The 20,628-nt window shown below is 38.0% G+C and overlaps 1 protein-coding gene across 15 annotated transcripts in view; it reads left to right on the top strand.

The window, feature by feature from the left end:
- The window catches only part of LOC117505291 (adhesion G protein-coupled receptor L3-like), a 397,273-nt gene extending 382,626 nt beyond the window's left edge, over nucleotides 1-14,647 (top strand). For 7 of the 15 annotated variants that reach the window (XM_034164911.1, XM_034164909.1, XM_034164914.1 and 4 more), the window contains 3 exons: nucleotides 7,032-7,157; nucleotides 10,931-10,948; nucleotides 12,056-14,647. In XM_034164911.1, the coding sequence (XP_034020802.1) occupies nucleotides 7,032-7,157; nucleotides 10,931-10,948; nucleotides 12,056-13,005 (1,094 nt within the window). In that variant the 3' untranslated portion in view covers nucleotides 13,006-14,647. Of the gene's footprint in view, nucleotides 1-7,031; nucleotides 7,158-10,930; nucleotides 10,983-12,055 lie in introns of all 15 variants that reach the window. The other 8 variants (XM_034164919.1, XM_034164918.1, XM_034164917.1 and 5 more) reach the window with 5 other exon arrangements.
- Nucleotides 14,648-20,628: the final 5,981 nt, after the last annotated feature.

Raw genomic sequence — 20,628 nt, 5'->3', positions numbered from 1 at the left:
CAAGTTAAGAAAAATTAATGAATGAAAATTTCAACCAAGGTTAAAAGTTAACTAAAATTAAATAAAATAAGGTAAGGTTAAATAAATTAAAAAGATTAAATAAGATTGTGTAAGGAATGTAATGGTTAGATAAGGTAAACCAAGGTAAAATCATGTTTAACAATTAAAACCAAGGTTAAACAAGCTAAACCAATGTAATAAAGTTAAGTAGGATACAGTGCATATGGTCAACACAAGTTAAATAATATAAATTAATGTTATCTAAGCTAAGCCAAGGCTAAGTAAGCCAAATTAAAAATGTACATTAATGTCAAATGTGGCAAATTAAAGGTAAGGTTAAATTCAGGTTACAGGTATGATAAGATAAACTAAGGTAAATTAAGATAAATTAAAATTATGAAAGGTAAATTCAAGGTGAACTTTGTTCAAGATTATATATCGTAAAATAAAGTGAAATTAAGTAATCTCAGGTTAATAATGAAAATTAATGACATATATTTCAGAAACTAAAGTTTAAGGTAGTTTAATGTTAAATAGGTTTAGGCCCTGTCACACCTTGATGATTTAGCCTGTGTTTGCTGACGTATTAAAAATATGCAGATTACACTAGCGTATGTCTACATTATGGGTAAGTGTTGTTTAAGTTAAGAACACGACGCACGGTGGTATACATCGGACTATATCGGGTTCATTGAGTTCGTCGACAAATTTTGGGCATGCACAATGTTTTTAATGCATGTAAGCATATGGCTCATATGTCCTGCATTCTTGGGCCATATGTTGTAGGTACGTTATGCAATTGTTTACACACGTTACTTGTAAGTTACTCATAAGTCGAAATGCGTTCATTGATGCGGTCCATTGATTGGCTCAACAACTGAAAGCTGCAGTCTTCATGTGAAAAGTGACTGTTTCAAATAATAAACATTCACACACTGAGGAAATATAAAGGCTTAATCTTACCTGTTCATTTCAGTTGGATTCATCATCACAGCCTGACGAACACTTGTCCACATAAAGCGTCCTGATTTTGGAAAATGACATCTGAAAATTATTCAGTTTCTTGTTGTGGCTGAAGAAATATAGTGTTTTAAAAGAAGTCATTCTGTGTTTGTCTGTGCCCGGTGCATTTCTCAGCCTGAACCAGAGAATGCCAACTCTTTGTGCCACAACAAGAAAATGTACATATTTTAAAAACTGAAAGACTTACAGCACCTCATTCATTCACATCAGCATTCAGCACAAGCATCACTTGGTTCTTCAGCATTCTGCACATGTTAAAAATAAATCCCATGATCCACCAAGACAAAAGTTAAATTAAATGTAAAAAATGATAAATTCCTCTGGCCTCCATGTGGAGGAGCGAGGCTCCACCATAGTGTTTGCGCTCTTGATGATGTGCATGTCACCATCTACATGCTCCGCCTACCAAATTAAAGTGTTCTGCTGGTGGTAGAAATGCAAGTTAAGCCAGACTTAACCGTTCTGACCCATACCGTATGGAGCCGTCCCAACCCGGACAAGTCATAGGGCATGACGCATGGTACACCCTGGACAGGATGCCAGTCTGTTGCAGATACACATATAGACAGACAAACACATTCACACACACACCCACACCTACGGTCAATTCAGAGTCACCAGTTCACCTAAGCTACATGTCTTTGGAAGCGGGAGGAAGCTGGAGCAGCCGGAGGTAACCCACACAAGCACGTGGAGAACATGAAAACTCCACATAGAAAGGACCAGATGGGAAGTGATCCCATGACCTTCTTGCTGTGTGGCACCAGTGCTAACCCCTAAGCCACTGTGCTAAACAAGGTCAAGTACAGTAAATTAAGATGCAATAAGTTTAAGATAGAGTGAGCTCATATCAGGTAAAGTAAGGTTAAATAACATACACTAAGGTGCAAGATGGTTAAATAAAGTAAAATTTGGGTAAACCAGGTGCAGTATAAGGTACAATTATATAAGGTTCAGTATGGTTGTTGTTGTCCATTTGGCTGCTCCTGTTTTTGTGTTCGGGGTCACCACAGCGGATACAACCAGATCTGCATTGATATTTGGCACAAGTTTTACGCCGGATGCCCTTCCTGACGCAACTCCAGTGTTACCTGGAGAACAAGGTTTAATATGGTTGTATAACATAAAGGATAAATTTGGTATAATAATGTAAATTAAGGTACAATAAGTTTAAATAAGGTGCAATGAGATTAAATAAGTTCAGCTAACATGCAGTAAGGTTAAATGTAGTATAATAGGGTTATATAAGGTACAGTACATTAATTATGGCAAATTAAGGATGCATTCAGTACAATAAGATAAATGAAGCTCAAATAAGTTTAATTAAGGCACAATAAGTTCTAACAAAGTCAATTAAGTTTAAATGATGAAACAGGTTAAATTAGGTTCACTCAAGTAAACAAAAGTTAATTACGGTGCAAAAAAGTTAAATAAAAGACAGTAAGATATATAAGCTTAAAGAAGGTCAACGATGGTAAATTAAGGTGAAATAAGGCAGTTGAAGGTTAAATGATGTACAATAAGGTTCTGTAAAGTTAATTAAGGTCAAATCAAGTTAACTAAGGCATGGTGAAGTCCTATATGGTAAATTCATGTAATGTAAGGTTAAATAAGTTGCTCTGCTTCATCAAACATTGTGTGTTTCAAGTATGTGAAATGGAGAAGTTTCAAAAAATTTTGGTGTTCAAAGTCAATAATGTAACTTTCTTTGCAAGTTCCTCTGAGAACTACTTTGACAACATTTGGATCGTAATTTCTACCAGTAGAGATTGCAGTCCCAATCTCTACTGGTAGAAACTGTGATCTGGTGGAATCACAGTTTCAAACAGGTTCTTGGCACACACACACACACACACACACACACACACACACACACACACACACACACACACACACACACACACACACACACACACACACACACACACACACACACACACACACACACACACACACACACACACACACACACACACACACATACATATATATATATAAAATTTTTTCTGAAATTGATGTAGGACAGCCAACACATTTTTTCAGTGTTTTAGAGTCAATATGACAAACAATCTGCACTCCGAGTGCCTTTTGGGTTCCTATTGCTTCATATTTGACAGGTTTACACAAAATCTCTTCTGCTCCATTCAGGCAATTTTATGTTATCTGATTCCACAAAAGACCCTGAAGCTAAACTGGCCACATTTGACAAATAGTTGTGAATAACAACACAGTCATGGATTCAGTGGGATTCCCCTTCAAAAGCACATTTAATAAAAAGCATTTTTAAAATAATGGAGTTGACAGCAGGCCACTGACTACAGCCTCCTGAAGCAAATAAACATCAGACAACATTTGAGCAAATGCTTTCTTCGCTGGCATCCTTCCCCAGCGCACTTCCATAGTTTGCACGTCTCGTGATGGAGAGCTGAAGTTCCACGTTGCTCGCTCTCTAAATTCACTCTGGGTGCCTGCCCACGTCGACACTAATGCATAGTTACAATGATAGATTAATGTTCGACAAGGGGGAGGAAGCGTCAAGATCTCAGTAATTAGGCACTCAGCTAAGCACCATCAACACACACGGCTTTTATCCATTACCGAGCGCTCAACGTGTGGCGCGCAGGGTTGGAGGTCACGATTGGACACAGACAGCAAAGATCTGTAGATTAAAAATCTCGAAGAATTTTTCAACGCAATCTGGCTTCTTACCAGGCTCAATCTTATGATCTTCATGGGAGCTCAAGAGTCTCAAGCATCATAATGAAAAGATGCGAGGAGAATTGCATTTCTTCACGGCTGCTCTCGTGCTGTTATTAACAAATTACGCACGGAGGAGCAAATATTTCTCACTGATTTCTGTTTTCATTCTGGCGCCGGGCAAAAAGCCAAGCGCGCGTCTGCAGCCCGTGCTCTCGCGGCGCTCGCCTCAAGAGCGGAGTCGTGCAATCATCTCGATAGCGTTGCGTGTTGGCGATTACTGCTGCACAATCACCGGTGTTTGCAAAACGTTCCAATTGATCACAGGCAGACACAATAAGTGGGGGAACTGTCTCTGCTGTTTACGGAATACACCGTAATGACGGGTAAGCGGCAACAACAAATTACTGCTGCTGAAAGTCAAATCTCAACTGATTTCGCAAGAAAAACGCTAATTAATTCATAATTAATATGATACAGAAGAATAAATGTTAAAGACATTAAACCAGTGGTCTAAATATAGAAGCTTGAAATGATTGCAATTAAATCTCCACAGGAAATTTTACGCCAAGTGGCAAAGCAATATAAAAATGTGTCTCTCCATCAGTGTGACAGAATCGGAGCGTTAGAAAAGAACAGTAGACTCAGCCGGAGGTGCTAATTGCCGTATCCTCGTGCTTCAGACAAAGGATGTTTACCCGCACTGGCACACTGCCGTCTGGAAGCACACACATTTCCCGCTTTTGTATCCCTTGCATTTGGCATATTTAAAAATAATATAGTGTTGATGGGGAAACGGAGTCCTATGAACAGGAAATGAATTGGAGTCACATATTTTCCACACGCTTGATATTCTGTCTTTAGCTTTTGAACACTTTAAAATTAAATATATCTATATTTTTTTTTATCCATCGGCAGTGAAGAAAATAAGCATTGGGGAGTGTGCGGCGCTCGTGTTTGAAAACGCAGCCTTCAAATCTGCAGCTAATCACAGGGCTCAGACTGTGAAGGTTGCTACGGTGTGGCGGCATGTGGTCAGGAAGCCCATGAGTCACTCGAGTAAGAGCTTGACAGCGAGTGTCTGAGCGCAAGCGTGGAAGAAATAGAATTTGAGCGCCTGTTTGTTCAAAGGAGGCGACACTGACAGAAACTAAAATAATGACCATCAGGTAGGAGGAAGATGAGGCAAAAGCATTTCAAAACTAATAACGATCCATTTATTTGAAGATAACACCTGAAGAAAAGAACCTATGACAGAATAATTCCATCAAAAAAAAACAAAACAAAAAAACAAAAAGGACACTCGTTGAGCACATACCTCTGCAAGGTCCAACAGTCTTTTCTTTACAATGTCTCTGTTTATACTGTTTTTTAAATTGTGCTCTTTCCAAATATACAAACATCCTCACTGATCATTGTCTTTTGATTGTGGTCTCTGCAATTTGATCATTATCACTATCTTTGATCCTGAAAGTTGATCCTAAACACTGGGCTTTGATCCTGATTGTTGCCCTTTCATCCTGTAATCAGGATCAAATGAAAGATGATCAAAAATCAAAGGCACGGTCAGCATCAAAGGAATAAGGGGCAATTATCAAAGCCAGAGTTAGTCAGGATTAAATGAATCCAGATCAAAGACAGGGTCAGGACCAAAGGAATCAAGATCAAAGATTTCAAACAGGGTCATCAAAGGAATGACTATCAAAGATGGTATCTGCCCCTGGATTTACAACTAAACTTAACTGGTTATTTTTCCTGTGCATCTCATTTCATTAAAAATCCCATTCATGCCTTTTTGAGATAGGTTGCTGAAAAACAAATAACAGAAACAAGAAACAGTAATAAAATCATAATCTACATCAAGACATGAGGAATATCTAGATGTTTTTGCTCCAATCTGTAATAGAGCATACAAACTTCTTCCAAAGTTAAAAATTCTCCATTTTCAAATGACTTAAGTTTTAAAGCCTTCTGGATACACTGCTTTTTGAATTTCAGCCTGAAAATGAAAAGTCTGGGTGGGCCTGAGTGACTGACGAAGGACAACTCTTTGGAAACATGATTGTCATAGGTAGTCAAATGTTACATTATGGTTTCACACAAAATCAGTCAGACAAATGGAAACAGCAAAAATAAACAAATAAAATAAAAATCTTAAAATTGATTGATTTTTACAGCGAGCTGTGACAAACTTTATGTGCACTTCTGGTTTGCCTGATTATAAGATGTGATAAGATCAACTTTATTCACCCTGAAGGAAATTATTTCACCAGAGTACTGAAACAGTAACAGTGAACAATAAGTACAACAGATTTACTCAGAATAACTGAATAACTCTGAATAGCTCTGTTCGTTATGTATTCCTCATGCAGAAAGTGTACATGATGTCAAAGCTTTGCAACACTTGACTGATGTGTAGTAAAACTGAAATCTTGTTTTGAATTTCTGGGATGGGAATTGAAATAAATTGTTCACATTCACACTTTCTCACTTTTCATTATCTTTTACATTTATTAAACTAATAGTAATAAAGACACCTGGCACTGTAGGTGGGGACTCAAAATTTTTACTTTACATTTTTGTGGTATTTTAATAACGATAATATATTGTTGGAGAAAACAGAAAATGGTGTCTACACAATAGTAACATGTTTCCAGTAACTTGGAATAATTTCTTGGTTACACCTCTACAGATTGATCCTCCTCTCTGTCTATAATATCCCAAATGAAACCATCATGTTTCCCAAGTGTTTTGAAGATTTCTCAGTTTATGAAACAACAATAAAATGTCCTTGCATCATTAAAATTGTTCACCTTAATTTGGAATTTGACAACAGCTGTGTATTTCTTGGCTCTGCCCTTTTCTGCATATTCATGACGTGAATTTTCTGGGTTTCTTGTCCAATTTGCATGTCATCTTCTGACAACTTTTTTTTTGAATGTTTTTGTCAATATGTTGAAAAAAATACGCTATTCCTCCAGCAGCTATGTCCAAAATAATGTTTTGATTGTAGTCTGTCCTCTTTAAACGGAGTGCTGGAATGTTCCAGTTGTACTACTTTGTACTTTTGTCCTTTGTGCTTAAAAGTGGAGCACAAAAATAGGCTTAACACGAACAACACGAACGCTACACTTTTCTGTTGGTCTCATTAGCCGTGTCGGTTCAGCCCCGCCTTTTCATGTGGAGAAAGCCCGCACATTAATGATCATGTGATCATTTGAATGTTAATGGCTGTCAGTGCGCTGCTACAGCTGCCCAGCTGATACGTATGTTCTCTCTCCTGCCTTTCTGTCTCTTTCTGGCTGCTCTAGGGGCTATGGCTAACCATCTTATACCTAATGCACTCCTACGTCCTCATGGCACTAACAATCCCTATAATACATTGCTTGGGGAATCGGCAGTCTATAACAACCCTCTGGGCATGTACAACGCACAAGGTGTGCTAGCTTCTTTTCATTCTTAACATTGTGGTTTGGGCAGTGTGTTTTTTTTTAAAGCCCAATACTGAAAAAGCTCTGTGGTTGAATCCCTACTACAGTATATAGCTGCTTTCACACCAAAAGTTACAAAATTACTAGTACTAGGAATTAGTTCTGAGCATCTATGGTCCGTATTCACACAGTACCCCACTTCAAGCTTGAGCTTGTGTAAATGTTCAGTGTGTTGAGCCTCCATTGCTTCACCTGTTCAAGATTCTGGAAATGTAGCACAAGAGGAGCTTGATTTTTTTTAAAGTACCTTCATCTGTTCTCTCAGAGCTCTCCAAAACAATGAAGTATATTCACATGGAACCAAAATCATTTTGATGTTTACATCCAAGGTTTTAAAAAAAGTTTACCTTTGATTATGTCCCTCATCTTAGTCTTTCATATTTGATATATTCCGATATTTCGACCATATTTTATGTTGTTGCAACTCTAAAGCACAATGACCAAAATGTATGTCCTCCATAAGTGTTTATTATAGTTGCCGACTCTGAGGTCAAAGTTAATTCAAGAGAAAATGTCCAGAAAAGCTTTTTTCCCCTGTTATAGCTACTCATAATTGAGCTACAACTTGTAAAATCAATAACAATTTGATGGGTTTGATTTTAGCCAATAGAATTTTTTTATTTTGTTGATTTATTGGTCTGAACATGTTATTTCAAGAAACCTAATAGAGATTATGGGAGAACCAAAAGCAGAAAACTACAAATTAGACATTCACCTTTGGAATGATGGGAAATTGACTCATGGTGGTGATAAGCTGGGCCCATATTAAACTTGTGCAGCCACCAGTTTCATACAAAATGTCCACCAAGGTGCTCTCTGACTTTAGTCAAACTCTTGCTTCTGTGAGGTAATAGTCAAATTTTGCACTGGAAAAACTAAATTTTATATTTATTTAATCAAGTTATATCAACCAGTTCCCAAAAACGTAAATACAAATTTGAAATGCAAAATGGAGCAATCTTTACACTGCATTGTGTATTATGTTCCCCAATTAAATACCCAAGTTTTGTGGAAACATTGCATATGACATTTCATTTTTACATTGCAGGAAAACATCGTGAAATACAGTTTTACTTTCATAACTCGGCTTCTCCTTGAGCTGTTCATCCAGTAAGCTTTAGTCTTCTTTTGGTTTTGATTTTTCTGTCTTTTCTCTTTTATATCATTTGACATTCAAGAAGGAGTTCAGGTATTGATTTCCATGACATGTCACAGACCTCTAAAATGGATCATTTCAGACTTAAATTGGTCTCGTGGCAAGAGAGTTTAATACACAGACATAAAACAGCAGGGTTTTGTAGATTTGTAGCATGAAATAATGTAAACCATATTCATCTGTAAAGGGTTGATTAAATTGATTTTGCACAATATAACCACCAGTCTCCAAAACGATGCTTTTTGCAACAGAAAAGTTGTTGATTGCTCCCCCTCAAACTCTATGTTAGAGCAGAGAATACCTTTCAAGAAGTAGGACCGAAAGTCCCCAAATTAGCTTTGGTGTGAAATGCAGAAATGCTCCCAAAAGCATTCACAGTACATTAAACGGTTCTTTTGTTTCTGTCCAAGACATAAAAGCTGAAAAGTTTAGGATTGGAGAGGTGATAATAATGATTTTTACTGAGCTGGGATGCCAGAGCTTGCCCTAGAGGGTGTTTAAAGGGTTTTAATTAAAAGACACTGCTCAAGAAATTGTCTGTTGGCATCAAAAACATGATCACAAAAATCCTGCAGATTTGTGCTGATGTGGGTTTTTAATTAGAGGTCTATCTGGGCTTCTGATCTAATTGTTCGGTTACATTAGGGCAAAGAATTCACGGCTTCCTGGCCAACATGGAGTTTAAAAATGAAGAAAACCAACGAAAATCGAACAATATGGGGCCAGATACACCTCCAGTCATTTATTATAAATGTTCTCTAATGTCATTGACTCTTATGTTCCATGTCTTATGTCTGTTTTTAATTTATTTCTTCCTATTTTTAATTAATGTTAGAATTTGGCAAATAAATATACAACCATAGAGCATCATCTAAAAACTGGACGTAACAGTTACACTCGAGCTACAAACCTACATAAAACTTTGATGACGTGATATCACAATTAAGAGGGTTAGCTGTAATGTTTCCTTTGAGGGGAACACAATTCTTCCATCTGTGTTGGACTGGTTGGATTTAGTTGGTGGAGAAAACCTTTGTCTTGATGTTCAAAAGCATCCTCAGTGGCATCACTGTGCCAGTATTTCTTTCCATATATATTGTTTCCCGATATTTGGTAACAGATGGAAGTCAGAAGGTACCAAATTAAGGTGGTCAACCAGTTAAATTCCTCAGTTGTGTTTATGTATGGCACCCAACAATATGTGTGCTGAGCCATTATCCTGATTAGACAAGATGCTCTTCATGAGTATATCTGTCCGTTTGGTCTTGATACCCTAATGTACCTACCTCAGAAAGCCGACATACTATATTTTCCAGAGTATGTCACTTTTTTTTTTTACCATTTTTTGCATGTTTATTTGTCCATCTTGCTTATTTTGGGCAATGAAAAGTCCTTAGGTTAAGTAACAGCACAGGACCTTCTCGAGTTTGGGTCCTCTTCAAGGTTTTCTCTCACCATCTTAACTTAACCTTATTACTTTAGCACTGGTGACAAATTTTGACAATCATCCCCGAATGTTCAAACCATTTCAGTTTGTATTTCTTTGAGAGCAGAATCTTTCTTTGAAAAGTACTTGATGTTCCTGCCATCCTGTATTTTTTCCACTTAGGTGAATACTTGCTCCCACCGCACTTATCGACTTTTACAAAAAAAACAAACAAACAAAAAAAAAACCCAAATATAGACATACCAGGGGAAAACTGTATTTGAGTAGAAATGAATACATTTTCATTGATCGAGCATTGCTCCTTTTTAGTTAAGTAACAAATATTACAGCAGACCCTTATAGATAAGTACTAGAAATGTATCTGATCAGCCACTGATTGATCAATCAATATATTTTATAATCAATCAGGATGAGATTTCTTAATCTTGTTTTCCACATTTTGGCTTGTGACAGAGGGCCGTAAAGCGAGGTTTCCACTTTCATAAATTGCCCAAATCTATAAGTAGAACAGCCCGAAACTGGCCATTCTTGGCCATTTTACTTGAAAAGTGCCCCGCCCACAAACTAGGAATGAAACTGCTATGTTTCACCAAGACCACTAAAGAGTCAGTCGAGTGATGTCACAAAATGGAGAAGACATTGACAAAATGTAATAAACACATCTTCACATGTTGTGACATGTCAAGAAGCAAGACTTTCATTATTTATTAGCATTTTAAAAATTGGCAAGTATGTCGTGGGCTCTCCTGGCCTTTGACGATGTATTTTGATGCAACACCACATATTGCCCGATGTAAGCAACACACCAGTAGTTTGTTGCACGTTGTGGTATGCATTGTGTACATGGGAACCCCCTAAAGTCAGTCATAATGTCCTTGAAGGAAAAGGAAAGGTCCAAAGGCAAAATGTACCCAAAAAATATTAAAAATCAGAAAATGCTCTACTGAAAATAGTTGCAGAAGGATATGGGTCGAAAATCAACTTGCATGTTGACGTTGAAAGACTGCAAATAGAGTACGTTTCTCTTGATGCTTCATCTGCGTTTTGTATGTGCACATTTCTTGTCACTGTTATGCTTATTGTGTTTTCTTCTTTCCCTCATGCTGTCCCAAAAAGAGCCCTACAGAGAGACAAGTATGGGAGTCAGACTAAACATTGCTTATCAAATGTAATTGATTTTGACTTTATTCTTTCCTTTCCCACTCTGTGCTTTCAAACAAATAAATATGCAATTCTGTTTGGAAGTTATAGTATTAGTACAAAGGCCCTCATTATTTTAAATTGTATAACACATTTTGAGTATTTTAATGGGAAATAATCATCCCAAGCAACCTTATTCAGTTCATATCAACAGTGATTCAAATTTTTCACAACTAGCATCAATTCAGCTTGATAATTATTCTTTTCTGTGGATGTCCGACACACAAACCTCCATGTTTTTATTCTGTAACTCAGTTTGATCAAGCCAGTACATTTCTCGAAGGTCTTCAGGGTATTGTGGCGTGCACTCGCGTCAAATTTTAAAGCGGTGACGCATCTTTAACAAGCCGGGCGGCCTTGTCCCATGCCGTTGAAATAAACCTTGAAGATTTGCTTTGATTTAGATCCTGTAAAGTTGATTACACTGATACAATCTGGATTTTTATGCCTTGGACAAGAGTGGTTTCTTTTTAGAAGTTTCTGTAATGCAAAACATATCTTTTATGAATTTTTTAAATAAGACATCTGATAGCACAGCATTACGTCACAGTGCTCATATGGGACAATATGGTTGGGGTCTGTTTTTACAGCTGCTGCGCTTTGTGTTTTGTCTCACGTATTAAGTGCATGGCCGTAATTGTTTTTGCATGACTTTTGTGCAAAAGCTTTTGTGTTTTTGTGCTGTGCTCGAACTTTGTGTTATTAGGCATCCCAGGTATGTCACTGATGTTTTCATCGTTGCAGTAGATTTAACAGTTACGCAATTAAGTTGAACTTGAAATTGAGTGCTTTCATAACAAGGTGAGTGTAATTTCATATATGTGCACAGTGCATTGGACAGAATTGTATGACATTTTTTGCTGTGAGAGCTTGAGGGTCAGGATGTTTTTTTTTTTTTTTGCAGATTCAAAGGGCTGCAGGATTTGATGGGTGTAATTTGTTTCTGTAAAAATGGCTGATAATTAGCTGATGTAATTACATCCCATCACCGTTCTCACGCACCTACTTTGCACCCAAGTTACCTTGTGTATTTCATTCCAGAGGGAATCCTGAACAATGCCCGGGATACAAGTGTCATGGATACTCTACCACTGAATGGTAACCATGGCAACAGCTACAGCATCGCCAGTGCGGACTACATGAGTGATTGTGTCCAGATCATTGACCGGGGCTATAACCACAAGGAGACCACCCTGGAAAAGAAGATTTTGAAAGAGCTCACCGCCAATTATATCCCCTCCTACCTCAACAATTCCCACGATTGCTCAGCCGAGCAGAACCGGAACCTAATGAATAAGCTGGTTAACAATGTCAGCAATGGCAGCAAGGACAGCGGTTACGGAATGGGCATGGGAGTGGGCATGGGAATGAATGTGGCACTGAGCCTGGATGATAACTCCACCTTTGGCCCACACCACGATGAAGGCTTGGGCTTGGAGTTAATCCGCGAGGAATCCAATGCTCCTCTGCTTCCTCAGAGACCACCTCCATCACTGCCGGCGGTGGACAACCTCCACAATCACCTCCACCAGTCGGTGCCGCCACCCCTGCCTTTGTCCCACCACCCTTTCTCCTCTGCCAGCACTTCCTCCTCATCTCGACGGAGGATCCCCCAGGAAAACAGCGAAAGTTTCTTTCCGTTACTTACTAACGAGCACACCGATGATGAGGGCTCATCACCCAGTCACAACCCCCAGAGAGACTCCCTCTACACCAGCATGCCCATGCTGCCCGGTCTCCCTGACATGTCTGCGGAATGTGCTGATGGCTCCAAAGATGGCGGCGACGCCAAGAACCCGGAAGCTAGCTCGGATGACGTTTACTACAAGAGTATGCCAAACTTAGGCTCACGTAACCACCTCCATCAGCTGCAGTCCTACTACCAGCTAGGGAGGGGCAGCAGCGACGGCTTTATTGTGCCCCCCAACAAAGAGGATCCACCTCTCGAAGAAGCCCGCCATGAGCCGTCGCACCTGGTCACAAGCCTATAGACCAAACCCCCTGCTACCCCCGCACCACTCCGGTATCCCTTCTATTACTGTAGTCTTCTTCCCCATGTCCCATTGTCAGTCATAGGCTGTGGTACCCTTTCATTTTATTCTGTGTCACGAAACTGGAGCAAGTACCTCCCGACCACAAACAGGATATTCATGGGGGGTAATATTCGGTTAGCCACGCAGGAATCTGTTGATGTTGTGTTTCCCTTAAAAGCAGTGTGGTTTGGCGTGTTTTGTCTCTGTGTGAAAACAGACACTTACTCACACGTGATTTTTAGGTCTCAGAGACGTAGTCTGACAGTCAACAGGAACTGTGTAGCCCTGAACTATACAAAACGACTTAAACAGAAGAACCGGGAAATAAAAAAAAAAAAGGACTATTTTATTACACTTCTGTATCTATATTGACCTTTTTTGAAAATTTTCTTCCTCTTTGGTGAGTTGCAGCACATTTTGTTTGCTGAAGTGTCTCTTCAATGGAAAAAAAAAGTCATTTTGAAAAATGAAGGAATTCTTGATCGTATGCTTTCAAGCATAGCTGTTTTTTTCTTTCATTTTACTGTGGTAACAGTTGTTAAGAGGGAGAAAACTAATGAGAATTATAAGATATTTCTATGTAATTGTACAGATAACTAGCATTGCACATGATAGTATGCTTTCCACACAAACCTTACATCTTTGTAAATGTAGTAGTTCGGAGAAGTTTTGTTCTGTTTTTCTGGCACTCTAGTACCAGTTTGGGCTTTTTTTTTCTTTTGTTCTTTCTTTTTTTATTCTGTCATTGCTTTACAGGAAATTGCCATTTAAATGAAGCAAAGTAACACGCAAAAGAACCATAGTTACACTTACCGTGCAGGCGTTTTTGTGCGATGTATCCTCTTCTGTTGTCAGGTCTTTTTTCTGTTCTGTTTTCTTCTTTTTGCGTTTTACCGTGTAGATATCAGCGCTCTGATTCAGTGATTGTCGAGGAGACAGAATCTGTCCAAATTGATCACAAGGCGCCCTTCACAAAGGTTCATAGTGCATTCTGCATCTCTATTGGTATTCCGAAAACGCTTGTGCTTCTCAGAAAGAGAACAAATTGAACATTGATGAGCACTCGGCACTTGTACAAAAAAGGAAAGATCGCTGTTGTTAAAGAAAGACCCTAAGGAGTGAGGAAAAACTGGTCGCATTTTTTTTGTTTTTCTTTTTTTTTTTTGAGGAGAACAATATTTATTTTGTTGTTTGTTTACATAAACAGGAATAAAAAGGTTAATGGAAGCAAATTAGTGGCACAGATAAGTGGTTATGGTGGATTCTTATTTATTCCTTTTTACATTGGTTTCTGAGGTGAAAATCCTCATGAATAATATTTGTTGTAACAGTGAGACGCATAAATCTCAGATCTCAGATCTAGATTTCTCACATAGCAATGACAACCATTTTTTTTATATCCAAACATATTGTAGGACCTCTGATTGACAAGATGATTGATTCTTTTGGTGATTATTTGTTCTATCCTTCATTAGTCCTCTGTCCATTTTAGTGCCAAAATACATTTTGGCCCACCAACAGTGGATGTGCTCTGTATGCTTTGGTCTGCTTTATGATAGAAGCAGTGGTTTCATAAGCTGTAATAAATATTTCAATATCAGTGCTGGCGTAACCAATTGATTCCTTCCACTGTGGTAAATATAAAAGTGAAATCAGAAAACGCAGCTCTGGAGTCAGGAGAGTCATGGGTCATCCATCACGCCAGGAGGCTTGATATGAGGTAAGTACAGTCAAAGCTGTATAACTATTTTTGCTATTACTTTGACCAACGATGGAATGGTTTCTTGTTTATCACAGACCTTTGTGAAAGACGTTACCTTTGGTCTCAAATAGAAGCTATTATTTTATATATTTTCAGGGCAGTGACCCAAAAAAGGGAGTTTTTTGTTTTCTTCTAAACAATTTTTTTACTTTATAGAATTTTGCTAATCATGCTTATTCATCACATTTCAAATTCATCACAATAAAGTCACCTAGCAGTCACAGGCTCTTTTTAAAGTTAGCAACTTTACCATTTACAACAAATGCTGATCACTGAAAAGGACCTTTTTTTTTTTAAATATCATTCAAAACAAATTTATTGTCCAAAGTGTTGAAATTTTCCTTTAGTTTCACTACTAATACATTATAAAAATCCCATACTACATGAACGCGAACGTCCATAAAAATCTATCAAAGTTGCAGTTCATACATCCTATGGCGATGTCTATATTTAAAATAAGTTGTAAGAATGGTAAAGGGAAATAACTTTGTAAATATTTATTTAGTTTCAGCAAAGGAAGCTTCATTGATGCTATATTTTAGCTGGTCAGTTTTTCTGTTTTTGTGAGATAAAGTAGGAAGCCAACACAATATGTTAGATTAAAAGAAAGCAAAAAAGTTTACATTTTGGACAATAATCTTTCCACATAATGAAAGTTTGTGAATGTTTTAATAATGTACACCTGATGTATGGAAATATGTTTTCTGTGGAAAAGTCTGATATACTGTAATATCATTTCTACAAGAAAATGCAAAAATCGTCGAAAAACCCTTTTCACCATTTATCTGCTGCAGTTACATTAAAACAATGTTCTTAATGTTTTGCAATACTTTTTGACAGTGTTGTTGGGTTGCCGAAGGGGTGCTGAACAAATTTTTCTTGGATATTCCTTTTCAAGGTTACAGGTATTTTTGGTCTTGGTCAAAATTCAAATTTTGCTTAAAAGTATACGAGGTAATTATATTGAACTACAGAATCAAAAAATATATTGTTTACCCCACATCCAGCCCTTGTCAGAAAATACCACTAAACACCAACATTGCTCAAATTGGACAATCTTAACAGTACTTGTATTGGTAAATATGAACCTTAACCAAATGTGCCATTACCTTTACACATTGGAAGTCATAGTTACTGAACAGAAGGTGCCAGATTGGACAAACTGTTTTTGGATTTTGTATGTTGTCATTTTGTAATCCATTCAGCAGATTTAGAATTTTGACCCCCACCAAACATGGCAACCATATTTGTTCAGCATCCTTCAGACAAACCAAAACCACTTTGAAATATTGGTGAAAGTGTCATAGAACATTAATATTATTCCTCTGCTATAGCTCAGGCCATACACTGAAGTTGCAGTTTGTTGGCTGTTCCGCATCAACAGATCAACAAGCTGTCGACCGCCAGTTGTTTCATCCGTGAGTTTAATGCCTGTGATTTAATCTGTTTATGGTCATTTTCTTCAGCTAAAGACATGGTAATAGCTCTGCTGGCAGAATAATTAATATGGGTCTTTGAAGGATCTTTAGAAGAGTAAAATCTTGTGAAGACTTGGGCCATTTCCACCTGATCTAAAAGCATAGGATTGCCATAAGTGTCTTTGACTGATTTCCAATAGTTAAACTCATTTGTCAGTCAAGGTGTTGTGGCATCATTGGTGTCTGTCAATTTGAAGGAGTATCTGTAGTCAAGCTACAGTAATTTAATGTTTTTAATACATTCTAGAGCTACTTTAAGCAATTATTGACCACGTAGGGTACGCAAATGAGTTCTGTGATACAATTAGCTAATGTGTCTTATGGCTAATGAGTGGGGGTCACACAATACCGTGAACATTCCATGAGAATCATTTTTTTGTCGCGTTATGAATGAGGAAGACTGTTGTTTTATTATAAAGTGCCGTTCGGTTTGCGCCCTTAAGTTTGAGCAGCATTCTGAAATATGTCCATGTCATTTTCAGAGCAGTGTCGTTATTTAACCAACTGCCACTTTACTATCTGTTTGAACCAGTCTAACCTTCTTTGACCTCTTTTATGAACAAGATTTTTCGAGCAGCTTCTCATTAATTACTATTCTCTACAACCTCTCCAGGAGATGAGTTGGTACTGGAATATTCAAATCAAATTTCAACACTAGCAAAGATTTCACAGATAAAGTTCATGGTTGAGTGTTTCTTGGTTTTTGATATTAGATCTGAATACCAACTGATGTGGTTTTTTTTTTCTAAATGACATTCCCTTCTGACATCAATGGCTACAACACATTTCCACAGAGTTCCAACATAGGTGTTGTGGCTCCAGTAACCTTTTGTAATGTTTAAAATACTTAAATGGCCAATGCAATTGGTCATTAAAAACCATCTCGGAAAGTGAAGGTTCTTTTTGAGTGAAAATGAGTTGTGGTTTCCCACTTTGAAACACAATAACAAACCATCAATTGAACAACAACTAGATGTTTGATATTGAGATCTTGAGGTTACGTCATTAAATTTTCTTTCACTCATCCCAGTGTGGATCACAAAGGATTTTGTCATGTTGACGCTGGCAGTACATCCAGGACGCCATGGAGTTCCACAAGGTTCTGTGCTAGGACCAATTTTATTCACTTTATACATGTTTCCCTTAGGCAGTGTTATTAGACAGCATTGCTTAAATTTTCATTGTTACGCAGATGATACCCAGCTTTATCTATCCATGAAGCCAGAGGACACACACCAATTAGCTAAACTGCAGGATTGTCTTACAGACATAAAGACATGGATGACCTCTAATTTTCTGCTTTTAAACTCAGATAAAACTGAAGTTATTGTACTTGGCCCCACAAATCTTAGAAACATGGTGTCTAACCAGATCCTTACTCTGGATGGCATTACCCTGACCACTAGTAATACTGTGAGAAATCTTGGAGTCATTTTTGATCAGGATATGTCATTCAATGCGCATATTAAACAAATATGTAGGACTGCTTTTTTGCATTTGCACAATATCTCTAAAATTAGAAAGGTCTTGTCTCAGAGTGATGCTGAAAAACTAATTAATGCATTTATTTCCTCTAGGCTGGACTATTGTAATTCATTATTATCAGGTTGTCCTAAAAGTTCCCTGAAAAGCCTGCAGTTAATTCAAAATGCTGCAGCTAGAGTACTGATGGGGACTAGAAGGAGAGAGCATATCTCACCCATATTGGCCTCTCTTCATTGGCTTCCTGTTAATTCTAGATTAGAATTTAAAATTATTCTTCTTACTTATAAGGTTTTGAATAACCAGGTCCCATCTTATGTTAGGGACCTCATAGTACCATATCAGCCCAATAGAGCGCTTCGCTCTCAGACTGCAGGCTTACTTGTAGTTCCTAGGGTTTTTAAGAGTAGAATGGAAGGCAGAGCCTTCAGCTTTCAGGCTCCTCTCCTCTGGAACCAGCTCTCCTTCAGCCCCAACCAGTCCCAGCAGAAGACTGCCCCTCCCTGAGCCTGGTTCTGCTGGAGGTTTCTTCCTGTTAAAAGGGAGTTTTTCCTTCCCACTGTCGCCAAGTGCTTGCTCACAGGGGGTCGTTTTGACCGTTGGGGTTTTACGTAATTATTGTATGGCCTTGCCTTACAATATAAAGCGCCTTGGGGCAACTGTTTGTTGTGATTTGGCGCTATATAAATAAAGTTGATTTGATTTGTTGACAGTTGATTTGGGGAATCTGGATACATTTCTAAGTGCGAAAGGACAAATACAAGAAACTTAAAAGACAGTCAAGAAGCCATCCATCCATTTTCTATACCTGCTTACTTAAATTAAATTTGACTGGGGCCTGGAGTCTCTCCCAGCAGTCATGGAGAGTGAGAGAGGGTACACCTTGAACAAGATGCCATTTTATCACAGGCATAGCCAATAACGGTTGTATTTATTTGTGACATTCACAACTGAATTTAAACACACTGTTCACTTCTCTGGACAGAAATGCACGTTAATGATTTAAATTGCTGCCCAACTCAAAAGCATTTGAACATGCTAATTGTTTCCATCTTAAAATTCAATTGTCATGGTTTTTGGGTGTGGAGGTTGAAATAACAGACCAAATGGCCTCTTTAGAAAATATGGTGATTTTCCAAGCACAAAACAAATTTTTTACATGATTGCTTGGAACTATTACAAAAATCTATAACTAGCAGTAAAACAATAGAAATAAATATATAGAGTAAAATATATGATATATATTTTAAGGTAGTTTATTTAGTGAATTGTAGTATAGAATTTAGTTGACGTCTTTAGCTTTTCATTGTCAAGAAAGTACTGCTTCCATTCAGTGTCACAACCTGCACAGTTTATTCAATAGATTGAGTTTTCATGCTAGTGATTGAATAATCTTTTTTTAATTTGATTAAGGAAGGTTCTAACACCATTTGGTCCTGGTTCTGCCTGTTTTGCTGTGTGGTTGTGACACTTGGACGCTTACCACTGACCTAAGGTGACAGCTGGATGTTTTTGGTATCAGGTGTCTTCAAAGGATCCTTTCGGTCCCGCTGGAATTAATTTGTACCAAGTGAATGGTTACTAATGCCCTGGTCACACGGCAAGTCAAAAATTGTAGAGAAGAAGTGGACAACAGATCCTGCACTTTTCCCATCACAGAAAAGCCTGTGAATCAAGCGTATTCAAACAGATTTCAGAAAGAAAGAAAGAAAAACAAAGCGAAAGTTGACCTCAACGCTTCAAATGAAATCAAAACGAAATATTCACGATGATGTGACTGTAAGTGGGTATAAAACAGAGCACACATGCAGGCCAACCACAAACGGCTGAAATGTGTGGAAATAGTTAAAGTAGTCGATAAAATGTTATTAACACGATTGTTTCTGTATGAAAATGTTGCTTTTTCATCCCAAACATGGACGATTCATTAGCGATACAAGGATGTTCCACTCAGCTCATCATAGCTTTAGTTATTGATTCGTTCAGATATCATCAACCTTCGTTCAAGATGTCGAACTTGGGAGGTCGAATGAAGTTGGACGAAATTCAAATGAAATGCTAACATTATGAAAACCAAGCAAATGATGAGAAACTGTCAACAGTGAAAGCAAATCCAAATACGGAGGAATTGAGGTTGTCGTGGTGAATCGTTCAAAAATTCTGACGAAGCCCTAGCTGCAGAAACGGAGCTGAACAAAGGTTAAACAATGCCTTCCAAAGTCAACAAATGTCCAGACTTCTTGTTTCGTTTGGGCTTTGTTGTCCATCCTTAGTGCCTTAGTGACCGGGGCTTAAAAGAGACTAGGATAAGGAGTATCACTTGCATTGTGAGGGAGTATCAGCTACGCCATTTTGGCCATGTGACCCATTTGAGTGTTGAGAACTCCATGAGCTGAAAAAGGCCAAGGGGACGCTCACGTTTCACTTGACTGTGGCAGATATGTGGTTACTTTAGAGATGTGGGAACGGGCCATTTGTCGACCTGGGTGGTTCGGTGGTGTGGATGCACCAAAGCCCAGCACCAGCGCATGCTCCCAGACTTGACATGAACGTCAAACATTCAAGATCAAATAAAATTCTGGATTGCATAATGTTGATACAATTTGTACAAACTATACTGTTACGACCAAAAAGACAGTTCCCCATAAACAAAGTTAACTGTGTTCCACTGCGAATTTTGTTTCATATTTAAAGCAGTCACTGTTTTTTTTTTTAATATCTTGTATTCCTGTTAACCATTAGGTTGCCTTTAAAGTCTTGTAGTAAGTCTATTAGGATTGAGCCCACGTTGAGTTGGTCGATTGCCAGAGATGTGTGTCTTGTCCATTTACAGCCAAGATTTTCCATTAAAAGACTGAG

Source organism: Thalassophryne amazonica, chromosome 23 (assembly GCF_902500255.1).
Source record: "Thalassophryne amazonica chromosome 23, fThaAma1.1, whole genome shotgun sequence".
NCBI lineage: Eukaryota > Metazoa > Chordata > Actinopteri > Batrachoidiformes > Batrachoididae > Thalassophryne > Thalassophryne amazonica.
This window is presented reverse-complemented; position numbering and strand designations above follow the sequence as displayed.